A 23,114-nucleotide genomic window follows, 5' to 3' on the forward strand; every position below is an offset into this window, starting at 1 on the left:
CATTTTATCCCTATAAAATTAGAGTTTAAGTTCTATGCATTCATGGTGTTAAAAATGTTTATTACAGAATCAGGTCACTTAACAGGTAACTTCAGGTAATTCTATTTAATAGAATAATTGTTAAGCTAGAATAAATGGTAAGTAATTAGTAACCTGCTATAACAGATAGTACATAAAAAATAGCAAACTGTTTGTGTTTATAACTTTAATCCAAAAAATTATAGTAAACATTTAAATCTCAGAACAATTCAAAAGATCTATTGCCAATCCTTCCATCTAATTAAAAGAAACAATTAAGATTGCCTGAGACGGAATCTGAAGACATAACTCACTTACAATCACATCAGATATCACTCACATGCTCAGCATGTAGCTTTGCAACAATAACAAGTTCGAGCTATCTATTCTAGATTAGCAGGATTTCCTGTTAGAATCCTGATGGTAAATAAATCACTACAATTGCATGAAAAAACGAAACATGCATGCACGGACGACAAATCGTCCCTGAACATACACGCAACAGACCTGAAATTGAAATTTAGGTCCACGAAAATACTAGCGATTCCATATGATACATTGTCGATTGAAGGCACTACAAACTTATCGCATAAGAATGCAAATTCATAATTCGATCCACCAAAATATCTTAACAAAGCGAGTAAAATAATACTTGATCCGCGGAGAAGCAAGGATCTAAGATTCACTGTGAATGCTACAGATGTGTTTCGCAATGAATCTGAAGGCACGTAGTGGCCTACCAGTTGAATAATTCAAATACAAGTTCTAAGAATATGCTAAATTCAAATCATGGATGCTGCAGATTGAATTACCTGGAATAATGCTAAGGTATCTGCTAAAGTTGATTCCGATCCGGCAAATACAGCATAGATTACGCAGCACTGGTTGATTAATAATAGCCTAGGGTTTTGACCGACCACGTCGTGCAGGGGTGAGCGCGCTCCTCTTCCGATCCCACCAGTGTCAAGTCGCGGTTAATTTTCCCTCGGAAACTAAATTAATACGCGTATGCAGGATTTCAAAAGGATGGCTGCACCGTTAAATTTTTATAGATATTGGTATGATATAGGAACAACAAGTATAAAGAAAAAATCAAAGAAAAATTTTAAACATTCAAATAATCAATAATATTTCAACCCAACTTAAGTACTTCACAAATCAAAGAAAAAAGATAAAGAAACAAAAGAAGCAGTAAGATTGATAAAGAAATTGGAAAAATATGTGACCTTAGTTTGCAAAAAAATTGGTATTTTGCTATTGTAAAAGACTTGGGGCTAGAGAGTGTTTTCTAGAGAGTTGCTTTTGATTTAGGGATTTTGAAAAGTGACTAAAGGAAGGAGTTGTGCACTATTATTAGGTAATAAAAAGAGGAAAAGAAAAACAAAATCGTCTCTGCCAAAGGAGCAGAAAACTTTACATGGTGGGTTAGGAGCATGGGATGTACCCAATTTATTAATTATTAAAAAGTAAAAGACTTGGGGCTAGAGTAGGGGTGGGCAAAAAATCCGAAAAACCGAATTCCGAACCGAACCAAATTAATTTGGTATTTCGGTTTCGGTTTTTTCGGTTTTTCGGTCTAATTCGGTAATGAATTTTCGGTATTTCGGTTCGGTTTTCGGTTTTATAATTTTACAAATTTGGTAAACCGAAATACCGAAAATATCTGAGCGACTAAGCCCAATTACCTATTTTATAGGCCCATGCGGCCAGGTCATGCCCCATCCCCGCGTCCCACTCCCACCCAGGCCCAGCTCCCCCAACTCCCAACCCAAGCCCAATCTCAATCAATACCCAAGTACCCAACCCAAGACCCAAGTCGAGAATCAAATTAGGCATTTCATTAGGGCTTGCTTACTGCTTCAGAGTCTTCACTCTTTAGTGCTTAGCCATTTCATCGAGAAGAAGGAGACGAGAATCGACTGCGAGTCTAGGATATCACTTATCAGTCTGCGATTCTAGACGAGAATCGACTGCTTAGGATATCAGTCTACGTCTCTACGAGTTACGACTTACGAGTTACGATCAGTCGACATTCGAGCTCGAGTCTCATCTCATCTTCACCGGTTAACTTCACTACTTTTGTAAGTTTTGTAAGTCTCGTCTCATTCTCATGATCTCATCCCAGTACTCGACTACTCTCTGAGGTTTTATTTGAGTTTTTACATTTTTAAGTTTTGAACTTTTTGAGTTCAGAGTTCGCATAAATTTTTTAATTTCTGATTTTCTGCATCAAACTAATTTAGGGTTATAGGAGGCGATTTCCAGCTCGATTTGATTCCTCACTCCTCAATTTCAGAGGTTTGTTGTTTCGCTTTCTTTTGGTTGTACTGCTGATTGAATGAACTGTTGTTTCGAGCTTTTCCCTTTAGTAGGAAAATATCATCTGTATTCTGTATCACGTTCATGGCTTGATGCTGTTTAATTCATTTGCTTGTATAATAATAGTTGTGAGTACACGACTATGTGTTAGGCTTACCATATGATTACTTTGTTTATGTCTGATTTTTAGATCTTTACCATATGAGCAGAGCAACTAACAATAGCAGAATGCTCTCTTTGGTTGAACATTTTATTCTTTTAGTCGCCCCGGTTGAAATTTGCCTAACAACAGACACTTGGACTCTATTCTTTTGGTTGAAATCATATTTCAGGACATGATTTATATGCTGTAAACCTGCCTTTTTTTATTATCGTTATGTGCTTATAAAATTGAATATGGAAAAACACACCTCAATATGGACATCAATGGCTTAGGATTGGATGCATTGTTGCTGATTGATGTTCTTACACATTGGCTTCAAGAAAAACAAATGCTACAAATTTCATTTGACAAATTTTAGTGTTGTTGTTTCAGGACGTTGAATGATGATGAGCAAAGGATAAATGTTCCAAAGGCCATAACATGTAATGAAAGTAAAAGAGAAGTTTCTGTTTTACAAAATGTAGCTAACAAGCAAGTAGACAAAGTATTCACTTTTGACAAGGTATAATTCTTTGTTTTATAGTAGCATTTTGTTCATTAAATGGATGGATGGCATGTTAAGAATGTTAGCATTAGGAGCTGTCTTAAAGATATGCTATTTACCAGGTTTTTGGCCCAAAAGAACAACAGAGATCGGTATATGATCAAGCCATTTCGCCCATTGTTAAGGAAGTTCTTGACGGATTTAATTGCACTGTATTTGCATATGGGCAAACTGGTACAGGTAAAACATACACAATGGAAGGAGGAATGAGGAATAAGGTATTAACTGGTTCACACTATACACCATATCATCTTTCACATTGATCTACTCTTGTCCATAAGATTTGTTCTTTCCTTATGTTATAGGCTGGTGAATTACCAGCTGAAGCAGGTATTATTTCAAGGGCAGTTCGCTAAATTTTTGATACGCTTGAAGGTTAAAATGCAGATTATAGCATGAAAGCGACTTTTTGGGAACTATACAACGAAGAAATCACTGACTTGCTAGCTTCAGAAGAGCCTTCAAAGTCTTTAGAAGAGAGACAAAAGAAGCATGTATCTCTCATGGAGGATGGAAAAGGTTGTGTTGTAGTGAGGGGTCTTGAGGAAGAAGCTGTGTACAGTGCAAACGACATTTATAACCTCCTGGAGCGAGAAGCAGCCAGGAGGCGCACAGCAGACACTCTATTGAACAAATGCAGCAGGTAGGACCTGTTAGCTTTAATCGATTTAAAAAGTAAATGTTAAGCGACAAGTTAATGATACTCTTCTTCTGCAGCCGTTCTCACTCTGTTTTTAGCATAACTATTCATGTCAAAGAAATGACTGTTGGAGATGAGGAGCTCATTAAGTGTGGCAAGCTCAATCTTGTTGATTTAGTAGGATCAGAAAATATTTCTCGATCAGGTGCACGAGAGGTATGATATTAGCATCACAGATTTGTGCTTTAAAGCAAAATTAGAAAGCTTTTACATTTCTCTTATACTCGGTTATTCAAATAAATGTTAACTAAATGACAAATTAGCACTGGAAAAAAACAAAAAAGAACATGATAATAACTATGCTTTAATCCCAAACAAGCTGCGGTCGGTTATATGCATCTTCTGGAATGGTGGTAACAAGTCTTGTATGGATTAACCCTGATAAAGCGAATCCAACTTACAGCAACTATATCTGTTTGAATTCAGGCTCGTGCAAGAGAAGCGGGGGAAATCAATAAGAGTTTGCTTACTTTTGGTCGTGTTATAACAGCTTTGGTTGAACACTCTATTCACATAGCTTAGGTTCAAGTGCAATCATGCCCCGTGCTACTGCTCAACGCCCCGTGAGGCCGTGCTACTGCTCAAGACTGTTTATTGAGGGATGCTCTCTATGTTTTTTGTTGCACTATGTTTAACTGTTTAAGTGTTAAGACTGTGCAGACTTGCAGTTGGCCAGTTGCAGTGTTGCACTGTGTTTAAGTGTTAATACTTAAGGGTTAAGACTGTTTTTGTTGGACTGTGTTTAACTTGTTTAACTGTGTTTAAGTTGTTGGACTTGTTGGACTGTGTTAAGTGTTTAACTGTGTTTAAGACTTTAAGTTGTTTAATATAGTTGTGTAATCAGTAATGTGCATTGTGCAGTTGGCCTGCTTTTGCCAACTACAGTATATGCCAGATTCATTGCAAATTTGCCAGTTTGTATGACATACAATATTGACATTGAGTTCAGTATACTGGCGTGCAAGGTTGCCTTTGCAAGTTGCAACTGCAGATGTTATTCTTGTTTCAGGCTTTCAGCCATGTGCACATTGTGGTTGTGCAGTTGTGCACTGTTAGTGCTAATATGTTATAGTGTTATATATCGAAAAACATATTCTTTTAGAGTGAAAATTTCAATTGTCCATGTGCACTGTTAGCACTTAGCATTGATTGTTCATTGATTGTTAAACTGAAACCGTACCGAACCAAAATAAGAAATATCGAACCGTACCGAACCAAAATAAGAAATACCGAACCGTACCGAAATAATTTGGTACGGTATTTGGTATACACAATCGATAAATCGAATACTGAAATACCGAACCGAAATGCTTAAATACCGAACCGAAATACCGAACGCCCGCCCCTAGGCTAGAGAGTGTTTTCTGGAGAGTTGCTTTTGATTTACGGATTTTGAAAAGTGACTAAAGAAGGAGTTGTGCACTACTATTAGGTAATAAAAAGAGGAAAAGAAAAAAAATCGTCTCTGCTAAAGGAGCAGAAAACTTTACATGGTGGGTTAGGAGCATGGGATGTACCCAATTTATTAATTATTAAAAAGTGAAATAATGGATAATTTTAAAAGAGGAAACGTGGGGAATCAAACTACTAACCTAGTAAATGGAAGGTGCACTCCTCTACCAGTACACTACAATGCTCACTTGAGGGTGGGTTCACCCATACAAATTTAAGTATTTTATGTTGAAATTTACTGTTGCTATACACAGTTTAGGGAGAGGAGGATGGGTTCACGTGACCCACCCCCTCCCAAGTAAATCCACCCATGGTAGTAGTAACAAACGACCGTTTCAGAGGAAGCGGTTGAACTTTAGAGTAAATTTTACTTAAGCCCTTGAGCTTTTCGGTTTGCAAAGTAATACCCAATTCAATTTTTAAATTTGATGATACGCGCCTTTGATCTCAAACTACGGTAGGCTGATGACGTTGAGATGGATGAGTGGGTGTACTAGGAGAGATAAGATTGTGGCCTCGGTAAATGACAAGATGGGGGAGTCGAGGCTGAGATGGTTCGTGTATGTTAAGAGGAACAACATTAATACTTGTATGAGTCACAATCTGCCAGATAATATTCGAAATAAGATTACTCTAAAGGAAGAATCTCGAATCATCACTAGTCGAGGTGAGCCAGAAAGCAGAAATACTCGTAGCCGAAGAGTCGATGAGGGACGTGGTCGAGATGTCGATAATGGTCGGGGTCGAACATCGCTGATGAAGTTGTAACGACTAGTTTTCGAAATAGGATATTAAAGGGAATATTCTAATGAATATTCTCTGCATTACTATTAAGGTTTATCATAAATATGTCTCATATAAATAGAAAGAGGGGCCAATGTTGTGAGGCACGTGAGATTATTTGTAAGAACAAACTTTTGGCTAAATATTCTCTCTTACTAAGAAACAAGCATGACCTTTTCATCAAGATTCTTGTTCGAATTATTCTTTACTTTTCATCATATCCGAGAATAATTCGAACAATCAAGGATTTGTTTATCACTCATCATTGTCAGGAGGAACAACCACCTAGTTCCTCCTTTATTGGGTGAATTTCTCATTCTATTTACTCAAATGTCATTTATTGCTATTCATTGTTATTAAATGCTCTATTATTGCTCACGCTATTTGGAACAATTATTGCATACCAATGTTATATCTCTACCAGATTTGTCTAACGTTGGTCACACTTTCGGAACTCGCATCCAGAAATATTATTGTTAACTAGATTTAACTCCTTATCACATAAATTCAATTATTTGAACCAATGATTATACTTTTTGGTCAAACAATGCTCATGTTAGGAGGTTGGCCATGACGGGTTTGAGAAGAGGTCGAGGTAAATGATTAGGTAGGACATGGCGCTGCTTCAGATTACTGAGGGTATGACCCTTGATAGGAGGGCGTGAAGGTAGAGAACTAGGGTATAAGGAAGGTTTATCTCTTTCTTACCAGTAGTATAAGTAACACTCATGTACCTTAATATTCTTATCACGTTATTTAGTTCATTTCAATTATCGTATTTCCCTTTTAGTACTACTTATTCTTTTCTTTCTTTTTTTCTTCCCTATTCCTTTTCTTTCTTCTTCTTCTTCTCGCCTTTTCCGAGCCGAGGGTCTGTTGGAAACAACATCTCTACCTTCACTAGGTAGGTGTAAGATATACATACACGCTATCCTCTCTAGATCCCACTTGTAAATAAATTGTCATTGCATATATTTGTAAAATGTAAAAAATGACCGTCGATTAACGTGTACTTTCCATACTACATAATTTAAGCAATAGTATCTTATAGAAATTAAAATTCATACGTTTTTTCTTTAAAATTTTCAAAATATGATTTTATTGACTATTTAGATGCGGAGTTTAAATTTTAATAATATTTGATCTATTTTGTTACTATTGCTATTACTAAAAAATGACTTCAAATAGTGTGCCTAACTTCTTAATATGCAGTATGTTTAAAACAAAAATAAGCTTTAAAAAGAACGAGTAACTTATTATTTTTAATTTCGGAATCAACTTCCAAAAGATACATGTGATTGTTTGATTTATAATGCAAATTTTGTTCAAATGTTAAGTTCAACTGATATGAATATTTAACAAATAACTATAATTGTTTTTTTTTTCCATCCGCTAGGCAAGCGCCTAGGGCTAGTTTTTTTATTAATAACAGAAAAGAAAAATACAACAATTAGGAAATTGTCACTGTCTTCCTTCAATGAAAGGAAATAGACTTTGCACTCTAATGTAACGTACTATCAAAATTGAGCATAATACTCAAATTGATATCACATTATGCGTACTAAAACTTTGTAATTGTAAAAACAACCCAAATGAGTCCAAGTCGACGTTCTATCTCCAGTCCAAAGCGTCCCAGTGTGAAATTTGATTTGCGTAAATAGCCCCTTTTCAGCAACTTCACGTAGACTCCACCAATTTGGTAGCTCGGCACTGTAGCATACGGCAATGTAGCATACAGCACTGTAGCAAATGGTTACTGTAGTCATCCGGTACTGTAGCACGTGATCATGTGATGTCCCCTTGAGATTCCCACACTATTGAGGGGTCCAAGGTCCTTGGCATTTGCACCCAAAGTAATGCACATGCCTACAATGATTCTCATGCATTGTCCCTTTCTTTAATGATCCATGTTTCCAAAATATTCTATCATGTGCACTCCATGTGTGCCTTATTTTTTCTAGTTTGTCTGTTTAAGATTGTATATCCTCTTTCCATTTGTTGAAGCATGTTGTCAATTTGAAAAAGCATATGTCCAGCTTTTCATGCAAAGCTCCACATGCAATGTTTGAAAGCATTCGGTCAATAATATCCCAAAGATTCCATTTGTACCTTTTTTCTTGGCATGTAGCCAGGCGTGAATAGCCTATGCACTTGCCAGTAATAAAAAAATCCCAAAGTAACAGCTGCACTCTTCTGCCAATAAAAAATCGTTTGAATGTGGAATCCCAACGCCTCTTCTTTTTGATGTATGCAGCAAGAGTGGTCCAATTTTTTGGGCCAATTTTTGGTTTTGTCGAAGATTACGCCCAGTGGTGTTATCCCAATGCGTATGCCTTCATATTCTATCAAGCTGCTGGACGTATGCTTACAAAAAAGCTCGAATTTTGCTTCTAACGATGACTCCTCGATCCCATGCATTTGTATTAAATTAAAACTCCAGGCGTGCCTGCCTTTGTCGTTCCTTTTGTCTTGATGGAAAACAAGACATTCCCAAGTCATGGCCCATATATACGTTTTAATTCTTGGCTTTTTGAAAGCATAGGATAATATACTCGTAGTGGCACCTGCACGAGAGAAAAGATAGTTAGAAATACCAACCATTATATCCTCCTCCCTTAGGATTTGAATATATTGGTCGATTAAGTTGACATGCCTCCTGCTCTTCCTTTTCTCTTTGCTTCTTATCTCCTGTCCACCTTCACCCTTAGACTTGGACATTGCAGCTTATCTTCATTAACTAACCTCCTTCCCTGTGCATCTAGATGCCAGAATTGTTGGCATTCTATTTCTCCATGATCTAAAGCATAATTAGCCAAGTGATCTGCCAGCTTGTTGCCCTCCCTATGAATATGAGTAACTGTGTAATTGCCCCCATTCATTAGTTGCATCATTTCCTCTACCTGCTCAGATATGATCCATGGTGGTTTCCAGATCCCATCCATTATCTTTTTTAATAACATTGAGTCAGTTTGAAGCCATACATGAGAGTATTGTTGAAATCTGCAGAACCTTAGTGCTTCTACTATGGCCTTCGCTTCAGCTACTGTGTTTGTTGTCTCCTAAATCTCCTTCCCTACTGACTTGACTATGCCATTTTATTTTTTTATACAAAAACCTATTGAGCTCCTGCCTGGATTTCCCCTCGATGCACCATCTGTATTAACTTTTAGCCATCCTGCACTTGGAAATTCCCACATGACTTTGGTAACCTTAAGTTTAGGAGTGAAATTTTCCATCATAGCTAATAGATCTTGCCATTTGTGAGGTACCATGTCCATCCCAGGGTTTCTCACTTTCATCAATGCCTGCAGATTTGATGAAACTTGATAAATCACCCTGCTAGTTGTCACAGCATCACCATACTTCATACTATTTCTTCTTTTCTAGAGTTCCCAGACTACACATGAGGGGAGTGCTTGCATTACTGGGTTGAGCCTTAAGCACACATTTGCAGTCCAACATTTTGTGATTGCTCGGTGCAATGTTAATCCCTCCACAGTTATTCCCGCCCTCGATAGAAAATACTTCCAAGTTGTCTTTGTAGTTTCTGATCTAAAAAACAAGTGCTGAAGAGATTCATCATCTGGCTGTACACAACACCAACATTTTGATGGCATGCAGTAGCCTAACCTTTTCATGAAATCATCTAAAGGTAACTTTGCTTTCCATACTTTCCATATGAAAAAAGCTATTTTAAAAGGCAGACCCTTTACCCAAATCATCCTATAAGCTGTTCTTGGTTCGTCTCTTCTTCTCGTATAATCCCATGCTAACTTAACACTGAAATATCCTCTTGTTTCCAGCATCCAACAAGGCATGTCAAGAACCTGCTGAGGTGAAGATGGTTTGATTTTCTCCAGAATGTGTACTGCTAAGTCTTCAGGAAGCAGTTCAAATAGCCTGTCCACATCCCACTCACCATCTAAGGTAACATCATATACATTATGTACAGTTTCATCAATGCCAAATTCCTGAGGAACTAAAAAATATAGTGCCCCAAGACCTGTCCAGTTTTCAAACCAAAATAGTGAGGATCCCCTTTTTGTTTGCCAAAAGATTTGATGTTCAATCAGATCTCTGCATTCCAACATTTTTCTCCAAATGTTAGACCCCTTTTTCCATGGAACAATTACAAAATTCAATTTCTTACAGTATTTTTGACATACAAAAAAGCTCTATAGGCTTGGTTTTGTTATGAAATTCCACCACAACTTGCTGAATAATGCCTTTGCTACATCATGTAGTGACCTTAAACCTATTCCTCCTTCCTCAACTGGCATGCATAGTGTATTCCATGAAGCCCAATGCCTACTAGTTCCTCCTACAGAGCTGCTCCAGAAAAATTGAGCAAACAATTTGTGCAGCCTATTTATCACATAATTTGGAGGGTTTACAGCTGATAATAGATGCAAAGACATGCTTTGCAGTACATGGGATATGAGAACTGCCCTGCCCTTACTGATAATAACTTACCCTGCCATGATTGCAGTTTGTCCATTACCTTAGTAATTAGGGGCTGATAGTATTCCAGCTTTCTCCTTGCATAAAATATAGGACAACCTAGATATATGATAGGAAAATCATTCCTATGAATGCCTGTGATCCTTTCCACCTTGCTGACTACTTCCATGTCTGTTAAATAATGCAGGTACACAGCTGATTTGGTCTTGTTAACAAGCTGCCCAGATGGAACTTCATATGCATTCAGCACTTGCATAATCAGCATTAGAGATGTTTCATCTGAGGATGAGAAAATAATCATGTCATATGCATACGCCAAATGATTGATCTTTGGACTCCACTTTGGCATCCCAAATCCACAAAAATATAGGTTAGTATGTAGTGCATTGAGACCCCTAGATAATGCTTCTGCTGCCAAGATAAACAAAGTTGGAGATACAGGATCACCTTGTTTTACTCCCCTTGAGGACTTAAAGAACCCATGAGCTTGACCATTGATTAGAATAGAATACCAATTGTTTGAAACTAATCCAAAGACAATCCCTATCAACCTTTCTGTGAATCCCATCTTTCTCAGTACCTTGGTTAGGAATAGCCAAGATAATCTATCATAAGCTTTGGTCATATCTAGCTTCAGGATGACATTAGGTCCAGCCTTAGTTCTAAGCCTAATGTTAGTCACTATCTCCTGAGTTAGAAGGATGTTTTCTACTATATTCCTGCCCTTGACAAAACCTGATTGTTCCTCCGATATCAGACTTGGGAGAAATTTCACTAGCCTTTCATGTACCACCCTCGATATAACCTTATTTGAAAAATTACTGAGGCTTATTGGTCTTAAATCAGAAAAATTGGTAACTTCTTTTTTCTTTGGTAGCAGAACTAGGTTGGTGTGTGTTACACACTTGGGTAGCTCATGACCATTGAAAAAAGCCCTCACCATGTCGTACAGGTCATCCCCTATTATGTCCCAATAAGAATGATAGAATTTACCTGTCATACCATCTGGCCCCCAGCACTATCACCATTAAGTCCAAGTACTGCCACTTTAACCTCCTCTTTTGTTGGCTGCTTAATCAATTCTACATTCTGCTCAGTGTTAATCAGATTAGGAACATGCTCTATGATATCAAATGATGAAGGAGTAGCTGCTTCTGTGAACTGTTTCTCGTAGAATTTGATAGCCTCTTCTGCAATTTCTTGTTCTTCTTCAATCCAGGTTCCTCCACTATTTTGAATTCTGTTAAGTTGAAGTCTCTTCCTCCTACCTCTCACTTGTGCTTGGAAGAACTTAGTGTTCCTATCCCCTTTCTTGAACCAAGTCATGCCTGCCTTTTGTTGCCAATATTTCTCCTCTAGTGCAAGACATTTGATCAATTTTACCTGAACCTTTTGTAGCATTTCCTTGTTCATCCCTATAGGATTTGCTTCAAATTCTGCTTCATGAACCATCACTACCTCCTCCATGCTTGCTATCTTTTGGAAAATATCTCCAAATGTAGCCTTACTCCACAATGAAAGGGCCTTCTTTAATTTTTTTAACTTGTGATTAAAAAGAATATAAGGATTTGCACTGAAATCAGCTATCCAATTCTCTTTCACCACATCTTTAAAGTCGCATGTTCCACCCAAAAATTCAAGAACTTAAAAGGCTTTTTTATTGGTGGAGTCTCAATATCACACTTCAGATACATTGGACTATGATCAGAACCAGTCTTTGACAAATGTTGTACCTCTATTCCTGGAAATGTTTGTTGGAACTCAACATTGGCCAAGCATATGTCTAGCCTTTTGAATATACAGTCTTCCTCTGCTCTCCCATTCCACCATGTAAATATGTTGCCTTTAAATCCAAGGTCGAAGAGATTGCAAGTGTTGACGCAGTGTAGAAAATCATCAATTTCATTCAATGACACTAGTAACCCACCAAACTTCTCTTCTTCGTCCCATATTATATTGAAATCACTTCCTACAAGCCATGGTGCATCCATATCCCTTGCCATTGCATATAATGAATCCCATAATTCTATCCTCTCAATTGTATCACATTTAGCATATATCAATGTTAGGATAAACTCCACATGCGATTCAGTATGAAACAATCGTAGTGTTAATTGTTGCACCATATTGCACCATATTCAGTATGAAACAATCATAGTGTTAATTGATTTTTGTTACGTAGTCTTAAAGTTTTTTTTATTTTTATTTTAGGCCATAGTTTGTGTGAGCAGAAGTGAGTGTACAATATGGCTCTCCTCCCTCTCTCTCTTTTTTTAGCCAATATCATCAACCCTATTTTTCACTAGATCAAAAATACTTGGAAACATACTATGTTCACATGGTTTCAAGTATTTAATTAATAAATTGGTTGTTTGCCAAGCTTTGTTTTAGCAAGTCTCTTGTCCATCGTTGTTCATGGATCCCCCTCTGATCAAACCACCACTCCCAGCGGAACCCCCAGATAAGCATAGCCAAATGGAGGTAGAATTACCTCATCACTCCTATAAGGAAATGCTTTTGGACAAACCAGCGAGCAACCAAACTGATTACTATGAGATCGACCATCAACCAAATCCAGATCTTGACAAAGGGAAGCACATTGAGGTTTCAATTCCCCTTTCACAAGATGACAAAAAACGCCTTTACCTTCCATGGCGTTACTCTGTAATCATCAAAGTTTTCAAGAGAAAGATGACTCACCATCTCAAATGATATAAACTAAACGAGCTATGGAAACCATTCGAACAATTAATCTTTATTGACCTAGGGTGGGACTTCTACATAGTTAAATTTAGTTTAGAAGAAAGTATGGTTAAGGCTCTCCACCTTGGCCCCTGGTTCATCTCTGGAAATTTTCTATTTGTACGAAAATGGGAACCAAAATTTGTCCCTCAAAAAGCCATTCTTACTTCAACTGTCATATGGATCTGGCTCCCTCAATTACCAACAGAATTCTATGATCAGGACATCCTAGAGAAAGTTGGTAGGAAACTGGGCAAACTTCTCAAGATAGACCAATGTACATCATTTACTCTAAGGGGAAGATATGCTCGTATTTGTATTCAAGTACCACTGGAAACCCCACTAGAAACATCGGTAATAATAGGGGACCATAAGCAGGTTGTGATCTACGAAGGAGAGGGGACTCTATGCACCATTTGTGGTAGAATCAGGCACACTGCATAAATTTACAATTACAGGGCACCCACACCCACAGCAACCCATGAACCACAGAAAGCTCATCAAAGGAAAACAGTCATATCAGAGGAAAGCGAGTGGAAAATTGTTACCTTCCCAAGAAGACGCAAGCAAGTATTAGCAAAAATAACAAACAAAAATGATAATAGAATAAACAAACTACAACATGTCCCATAAACGGACGAGATACAGGTAAATCTCTCCAAACTCAAACTCTGCGTTACAATTCAAAAAAAGTCAACCCCGCCCAGAATACCCAAAAAGGCCCAATGACCCAATGTATAATGCAAGACCCACTAACCCACAAGGTCTGACCCAACAAGGTCAGAGAATAGGCACACGGGCCCAGCCCAGTACAAGCGCCAAAAGAAAAGCGGGGCCAACTACTGATGACCCTACCGACCTCAATCATGAACCCATCATTCAAGGGTCTTCTAGCCCAACTCCCAAGACCACACTTCTCAAGAGTGGCGAAATACCCAATGGGGCCGATCCCTTTTCCCCAAACGGGTACTTTAACAAGGGCACAACTATTAGCCCAATTCCCCACCCAAACATACTCACCTACACTTCCCCTACCAGCACTCCTGAAACGACCTCTAATGGAGAAATATCAACAGTCATCAACAAAAATCGAGTGCCCTATCTGGTACCCCCTATTTCCAGATGAAAAGACTACAACCGTCACCTCCATTAGATCCCTAATTAATGACCATCCCACCCCTAGTTCCGATATCCAGTAACCCTTTCACTGACCAAGATTTGACACCAAAAGGGGTTCTGATGGAACGGAAGTCCCTTAAGTTCATCCCACTTGTTACCTAAAGTAGTAAGGCAAAGAAACACAAAAATGGCAAACGAAATGCAACCAACCATCATCACTTCCCGGCAACCACCACCGGACCACCAACCGGCCTCCTGGTTGGAGGTTGCTTTACAAGGCTAGGGACTCTCCTACAATTTCACCTTGGGCAATTAGAAGGTCACCCTAGTAGTGCAAAACCTAGCCCACCTGGCCAGAGTCACGGTGGAAGCACTAAGCTAAGCACTTGCAGTCTTTGGACCTCTCCTATGGCAATCGATGGTCAACAATGACAACAACTCCCCATTAACGGACCCTCAAGCTCTCAACAACTACATTCTACAGAGCTTCCAAACCCTACCTTTCTTCCCAGATCTGATGAAAGAGGATCCATCAGCGGAGCCGGTCTTCGTTATGATCGACCAGCCAACTCAAAACAAACTGTCATCTTCTGCTCCAAAAGGGAAGACCAATTCCCTACCTCTCCAGAACATCAAAAAAGGAATCTCCAAAGCGCTGGAGATCCTCAAGAAGAAGAATGCCTCGGAGGAAGAGGAAATACCTTATGTTATACCATGAACGGACTCACTACTTCTGGACTCAGTGAGAGCGATAGAGTTCAGCACATAAACCAGCGAGATTATAGTTATACTATGCCCCAGAACAATGACCAAGTGTGGAATGAGCCTAGTCTCAACCCAAACACATGGTCCGATGAAACCCCTTCTCAACCTAACTCTAGTGCTGAGTCTCAAGAGGAAGTCCCCCCCACCTCAAATGACGGGTCTGCAAAGACCAAAGAGCCCTCAAGAGGGACCTCACCCACCACCCCCAACTCCAATGATGAACTACATCATGTGGAATGTTGGGGGTAGAAATAATGACGAGTTCAAGCGGCATTGTTTAGAAATTATGAAAATGCACAAGCCTGCCATGCTTGTCCTGCTTGAAATGAAGATGGAAGACCACCAGAATCTGGCTCAACAACTTCAGTTCGATATGATCATTTAGTCTCCGACATTAGGGCTATCTGGAGGTATAGTGTTTATGTGGAAAGAGGAGTTTGTGGCAGTTGAAAAAGTGGCAACTACCCCTCAAGGCATCCATGCAATGGTTCAGGTAAGTCCCAACCACCCTCCATGGCTCTTCTCTGCTATTTATGCTAGTAATTTCTTAGCAAATAGGAAATTCCTATGGGAGAACTTAATCACAATATAAAAAACCTAAAAACCAACTGGTTTATAGGAGGATACTTCAATGAAGTCTTAAAGGCCCGGGACAAATTTGGGGGCAATCCCATAAACCTGAGCTGCAACAACCTATTTTGGAAACTTAAGTCTAGGAATAACTGGCTAAATGAGGGTGATGCCAGCACCAGATTCTTTCACATATTCACCCTCAATAGAAGAAGGAGGAACAGAATCCTCTCTCTTAAATAGGAGAATGGAAACTAGATTCATGACCAGAATGACATTCATACAACAATTGTGGGCTTCTTCACTGATCTATACACAACATCCCGCACTAAAGCCCCTTGGGCTTTCACAAGCCACTTCATCATGTCACCTATTCTATCTGAAAGCCAAAGAGCTTTTATGGACAAACCTGTTCATGTGAGTGAGATTAAAAGGGCAGTCTTCTCTCATAAACCCTTCAAATCTCCTGGCCCTGATTGCCTCCACCCCTTCTTCTACCAAAAGTATTGGGACATAGTAGGGGACTCTGTCACAAACTTCTGTAAAAAATGCTTCTCTACAAGCTCTATGGATAGCACCATGAACCAAACTCTCTTGTGCCTAATCCCTAAATGCCCCCAAGCTTCAATGCTAAAAGTTTTAGGCCCATAGGATTTTGTAACACTATTTACAAGTCAGTCACAAAAATTATTGTGAACAGGATAAATCCTATTCTGCCCCATATCATTGGGCCAGGCCAAGCAAGCTTCCTTTCTAATAGGAGAGCTTGTGATAATTCCATCATTGTCCAAGAATATATCACACACTACATAAAAATGAGGAGGAAAAGTGACAACATGATCCTAAAAATAGACCTAGAAAAGGCCTTTGATAGGCTAGAATGGTCCTTTATTAGAGACACTCTAGCTGCTTTCAATTTTCCCCAAAGCTTATCCAAGCTCATCATGTCCTGCATCAGCACATCATCCATTTCTATTCTTGTCAATAGGGGAAAAATAGAGTCTTTCAAACCTTTAAGAGGCATTAGACAGGGAGACCCTATGTCTCCCTACCTATTCATTATGTGCATGAAAGACTATCAAGATCTATTGATAAGGTAGTCCTACATGACCAATGGCATCCCATAAGTATAAGTAGGTCTGGACCAAAAATATCCCACCTCTTCTTTGCGGATGACCTAACCTCTTTGCTAAAGCCAATGACAGGAATTGCAATACCATTCTTTTAATATTGCAGAACTTCAATGAGCAGTCAGGACAGAAAATCAACCTCACCAAATCAAGAGTCCTGTTTTCTTTAAACATTCAACAGGATGCCATACAAAACCTCTCCAATTATTTGTCCATCAAGCACACAACATCCTTTGGGAAATACCTTGGATTCCCATTCTTCACAAAAACAAATATCTGCAGACTTTCAATTCATCATTGATAACATTCAATCCAAGCTGGTTGGTTGGAAAACCAAATGCTCAACATGGCTGGGAGAACAATCTTGGCCAAAACTTCTTTGAACATCATTTAAAGCCATGTTATGCAATACATAAAACTACCCACTAGAATTATCAATCAGATTAATAAAATGCAAAGAAACTTTCTTTGGGGCACCACCCCTGAAAGGAAGAAGTTACATCTGATCAAGTGGGAGGTGGTCACTAAGACCAAGGCTGAGGGGACCCAGGCTGACGGGGCTAGGGCTCCAAAAGGCTAGTATCAAGAACAAAGCTTCCCTCACAAATCTTGCATGGAGGACCTATAAGAATACCAATAGTCTATGGGCTAGAGTTCTAATTCACAAACATTGCAACATGTCTAATAATGCTAGGTCAGTTAGGGCCTTTAGATACCCTAGACACCCAAAATCTCCAACCTGGAAAGGCATTCTAAAGGGCTGGTAGATATGCAACAAAACAAGCAGATGGGTAGTCCACAAAGGAAATAGGGTCAGTTTCTGAATGACACTTAAGATGATTGAATCAGCCAGCAATCAGACAGGTGATTGAGGGCCCATTAATCCAAAATGACCTAGATGCCAAGGTTAGATCAATCCACAACCTGGGCAATTGAGACACATCAACTTTGTCCATTACCCTTCCTCTAAGTATTATGAGCCTGTTGAACTTTGTGTCCATCCCCCCCTGTTACAATTAAGGATGACAATCTTATATGAGATTTGACTCCTAATGGCCAGTTCTCAAATAGTTATGCTTTCTCATTCCTAAGCAGGACTGACACCAACCTCCATTGTGGTGGGGAAGGCTCCTTCAAATGGATCTAGAAGCTACAAGCCCCCAACAAAAACAAGTACTTCATCTGGCTCCTAACCCATAAGAGACTCCCAACTAGGAGCTTCCTCCACTCTATTGGAATCAATTGTATCCCACAATGTCCTTATTATAACAATGGACAGGAAACCATTGCCCATATTTTCTTTGAATGCCCTAATGCTGTCCATTTCTGGTATGAAATTCTATCAAAATTTTCAAGGAATAGTTCACATAATGCTCCAGTTTTCAATGGCCATCAGTGGCAATCAACATGGAATTTTATCAAAAATTTCCCCTTCAACAACTATATCTTTTGGGACAATCTCATTCCCTTTTGTTTGTGGTACATTTGGTTAACCATAAACAACAATTTATTCAATAATAAGAACGAACACATCAATGCCACAAACACAGTCTCAAAAGCAACTAAATACCTTATGCTTACAAAGAATGACTCAACAAAGGTAACTCACCAGATCTTGTTAAAATGGGAACCACCAACTAGGGGATTTTACAAACTAAATACAGATAGAGCAGCAAGAGGGAGCCTAGGAATATGAGGATCAGGAGAAGTATTCAGGAACCACAATGACAACTGGATATTGGGTTACATGGACAATATACCTCACACAACAGACACTAGGGCAGAAGTACAAGCTCTCATACAGGGTCTGCAACTAGCGGAGCAAAACAATTTAGTTCCATTGGAAATAAACACTCATTCAGTTGAAACAATCAATATGCTTTTGAATGGAAATCTGATTTATGACTCTCTAATTTGTGAATGTAGGTCAATCATCTAAAGGATGGACAACGTGGTAGTGAGGCACATATACCGGAAGCGTAGAGTAGTTGATGCATTGGCCAAGGAAGCAGCAAATGAAATATTTTTGAACAAGTCTATGACATTATCAATTCCTCTAATGTTTGTCAATGATGTATTTTGGGCAGACATCCTAGGAACTGAATTAGTTAGATCTTTTATGGGTTGTAACTTAAACACAGTCGTGCATAACATTACAACTACGAGGTTTCTTCGATACTTTATAAATGCCCCTGATGTAGTTCCTTTTGTTAACTAGCATATAAATACTATATCCCTTTAACCAAAAAACATGACTTCTTTTTTTTGAAACAATTATGATGTATCTAAGTTTTTCCTTTTTAAAATTTAAAAATCGATTTAACAAAGGAATGCACAAGGACTAATTTGAAATTTAGAAAAAACTTTAAGTCTTTCATTATACTGTGTCATTCTGAATAGTTAAGAATAACTAAATAATACGAATGAAAAACTTTTCTGTTCATAAAAGCTTTTATCAAATTTGTCTATGTATATGAACAAATTTCTTTTGAGGAAAAAAAATATGTAAGTAAGTATTTTATAAACTAGAAGAAAAAAGTTGTAACAACGCCAAAAAACTTTAAGTAGAGGCCAAATATATATACAACCCATTTAGCTTGGTCTCATTTTTTATTTTGGCACTCTATCTCAATCTTGTTTCATTTTGGTCCTCTAACTCTATTTCTTATGTTTCACTTTAACACAAAAGCTGAAACCAGTGCAAAAAATATAGCGCATATGTATATACAAATATGAGGTGTAATAAATATCCAATTAAATGTTGCCACCTGATTTTTTTATCTATATCAAAAGGGTCAATACTAAAATACCTGAACCCGACCGTATTTAGGTAAAATTACGTCCACTTCTTATTTACACAAGAAAATGACAACACTGAAAATGAAATTCGAAAGTGATTCACTTACTTTGTCAAATTTACACCCATAAAAGCGATGACCTAGATTTCTTGGTGTCCATGATACTTTCAGTTCAACTTGAAATCCATAAGAATAAATATCCATTCATGAGACATAGATGCACTTCAAACTTCAAGTTTAGGTGAAATAACCCCCCCCCCCCCAAAAAAAAATAGAATAAATAAACGAACAATAAAATTGCAAAAGTTTGAAGTTTTCTGGATGGTCACGTATGAAATCGGCAGATGAAAACTTTGGAATTTTGATAATGAAGATGGGGATACAGTGAATGAGGAAGGAAATAATGTAGATGAAATAAAGGGGAAGGGAGTTGGGGATTAAATGTAGGGCAACATTTATTTTGTTACTGTTGGGGACGGAATTTTGCCAAAAAGAATCCGCCTCAGGCGCCTATCAGGTGAGTCAATTCACACTATGTGACTAGTCAGCTTTTGTGTTAAAATAAAACATAAGAAATAAAGTTGGAGGGTCAAATAGAACAAAGTTGAAATAGAGTGCCAAAGTGAAAAATGGGGCCAAGTTGAATGAGTTATATATGTATTTGGCCTAAAGTAGATAAAGCATCCCTAAAAATCAATATACAGTATTAATAACGTACACAGACAGAGTAGGGGTGGGAAAAAAATCCGAAAAATCGAATTCCGAACCGAACCAAATTAATTTGGTATTTCGGTTTCGGTTTTTTCGGTTTTTCGGTCTAATTCGGTAATGAATTTTCGGTATTTCGGTATTTCAGTTCGGTTTTCGGTTTTATAATTTTACAAATTTGGTAAACCGAAATACCGAAATAATCTAAACGACTAAGCCCAATTACCTATTTTATAGGCCCATGCGGCCAGGCCATGCCCATTGCCCCATCCCCAGCGTCCCACTCCCACCCAGGCCCAGCTCCCCCAACTCCCAACCCAAGCCCAATCCCAATCAATAACCTAAGTACCCAACCGGCCAACCCAAGACCCAAGTCTTGAATCAAATTAGGCATTTCATTAGGGCTTGCTTACTACTTCAGAGTTCAGAGTCTTCACTCTTGTCTTCAGTGCTTAGCCATTTCATCGAGAAGTAGACGAGAATCGACTACGAGTCTAGGATATCACTTATCAGTCTGCGATTCTAGATGAGAATCGACTGCTTAGGATATTAGTCTACGTCTCTACGAGTTACGACCAGTCGACATTCGAGCTCGAGTCTCATCTCATCTTCACCGGTTAACTCCACTACTTTTGTAAGTTTTGTAAGTCTCATCTCATTCTCATGATCTCATCCCAGTACTCGACTACTCTCTGAGGTTTTGTTTGAGTTTTTACATTTTTATGTTTTGAACTTTTTGAGTTCAGAGTTCAGACGCATAATTTTTTTAATTTCTGATTTTCCGCATCAAACTAATTTAGGGTTATAGGAGGCGATTTCCAGCTCGATTCGATTCCTCACTCCTCAATTTTAGAGGTTTGTTGTTTCGCTTTCTTTTGGTTGTACTGCTGATTGAATGAACTGCTGTTCCGAGCTTTTCCCTTTAGTAGGAAAATATCATCTGTATTCTGTAATCTGTATCACGTTCATGGCTTCATGCTGTTTAATTCATTTGCTTGTATAATAATAGTTGTGAGTACACGACTATGTGTTAGGCTTACCATATGATTACTTTGTTTATTTCTGATTTTTAGATCTTTACCATATGAGCAGAGCAACTAACAATAGCAGAATGCTCTCTTTGGTTGAACACTCTATTCTTTTAGTCGCCCCGGTTGAAATTTGCCTAACAACAGACACTTGGACTCTATTCTTTTGGTTGAAATCATATTTCAGGACATGATTTATATGCTGTAAACCTGCTTTTTTTTATTATCGTTATGTGCTTATAAAATTGAATGTGGAAAAACACACCTCAATATGGACATCAATGGCTTAGGATTGGATGCATTATTGCTGATTGATGTTCTTACACATTGGCTTCAAGAAAAACAAATGCTACAAATTTCATTTGACAAATCTTAGTGTTGTTATTGTTGTTTTAGGCCATTGAATGATGATGAGCAAAGGATTAATGTTCCAAAGGCCATAACATGTAATGAAAGTAAAAGAGAAGTTTCTGTTTTACAAAATGTAGCTAACAAGCAAGTAGACAAAGTATTCACTTTTGACAAGGTATAATTCTTTGTTTTATAGTAGCATTTTGTTCATTAAATGGATGGATGGCATGTTAAGAATGTTAGCATTAGGAGCTGTCTTAAAGATATGCTATTTACCAGGTTTTTGGCCCAAAAGCACAACAGAGATTAACCCTGGAATGGTTTATATGCATCTTCTGGAATGGTGGTAACAAGTCTTGTATGGATTAACCCTGATAAAGCGAATCCAACTTACAACAACTATATCTGTTTGAATTCAGGCTCGTGCAAGAGAAGTGGGGGAAATCAATAAGAGTTTGCTTACTCTTGGTCGTGTTATAACAGCTTTGGTTGAACACTCTATTCACATAGCTTAGGTTCAAGTGCAATCATGCCCCGTGCTACTGCTCAACGCCCCGTGAGGCCGTGCTACTGCTCAAGACTGTTTGTTGAGGGATGCCCTCTCTGTTTTTTGTTGCACTATGTTTAACTGTTTAAGTGTTAAGAACTGTGCAGACTTGCAGTTGGCCAGTTGCAGTGTTGCACTGTGTTTAAGTGTTAATACTTAAGGGTTAAGACTGTTTTTGTTGGACTGTGTTTAACTTGTTTAACTGTGTTTAAGTTGTTGGACTTGTTGGACTGTGTTAAGTGTTTAACTGTGTTTAAGACTTTAAGTTGTTTAATATAGTTGTGTAATCAGTAATGTGCATTGTGCAGTTGGCCTGCTTTTGCCAACTACAGTATATGCCAGATTCATTGCAAATTTGCCAGTTTGTATGACATACAATATTGACATTGAGTTCAGTATACTGGCGTGCAAGGTTGCCTTTGCAAGTTGCAACTGCAGATGTTATTCTTGTTTCAGGCTTTCAGCCATGTGCACATTGTGGTTGTTCAGTTGTGCACTGTTAGTGTTAATATGTTATAGTGTTATATATCGAAAAACATATTCTTTTAGAGTGAAAATTTCAATTGTCCATGTGCACTGTTAGCACTTAGCATTGATTGTTAAACCGAAACCGTACTGAAACGTACCGAACCAAAATAAGAAATACCGAACCGTACCGAAATAGTTTGGTACGGTATTTGGTATACATAATCGATAAACCGAATACCGAAATACCGAACCGAAATTCTTAAATACCGGACCGAAATACCGAACGCCCACCCCTAAGACAGAGGGAAAGATATCACTAAGGGGTCGTTTGGTAGGATGCATTAGATAAGCTAATGCATGCATTAGCTTTGTTTATTAATAATACATTATTTGGTAGACATTTTGAACCTATGCATTAGTTATGCAAGTATTAGTTATACATCCTATT

The 23,114-nt window shown here is 38.2% G+C and overlaps 1 protein-coding gene across 1 annotated transcript; it reads left to right on the forward strand.

The window, feature by feature from the left end:
* The first annotated feature begins 54 nt into the window (after positions 1-54).
* LOC107790322 (kinesin-like protein KIN-5B) lies at positions 55-22,717 on the forward strand. The gene is given in 8 exon segments (XM_075248580.1): positions 55-95; positions 2,873-3,002; positions 3,107-3,262; positions 3,350-3,687; positions 3,762-3,900; positions 22,071-22,139; positions 22,507-22,563; positions 22,655-22,717. Coding segments are annotated over 8 exon segments (993 nt in total).
* Positions 22,718-23,114: the final 397 nt, after the last annotated feature.

Source organism: Nicotiana tabacum, chromosome 3, assembly GCF_000715075.1.
Source record: "Nicotiana tabacum cultivar K326 chromosome 3, ASM71507v2, whole genome shotgun sequence".
Taxonomy (NCBI): domain Eukaryota; kingdom Viridiplantae; phylum Streptophyta; class Magnoliopsida; order Solanales; family Solanaceae; genus Nicotiana; species Nicotiana tabacum.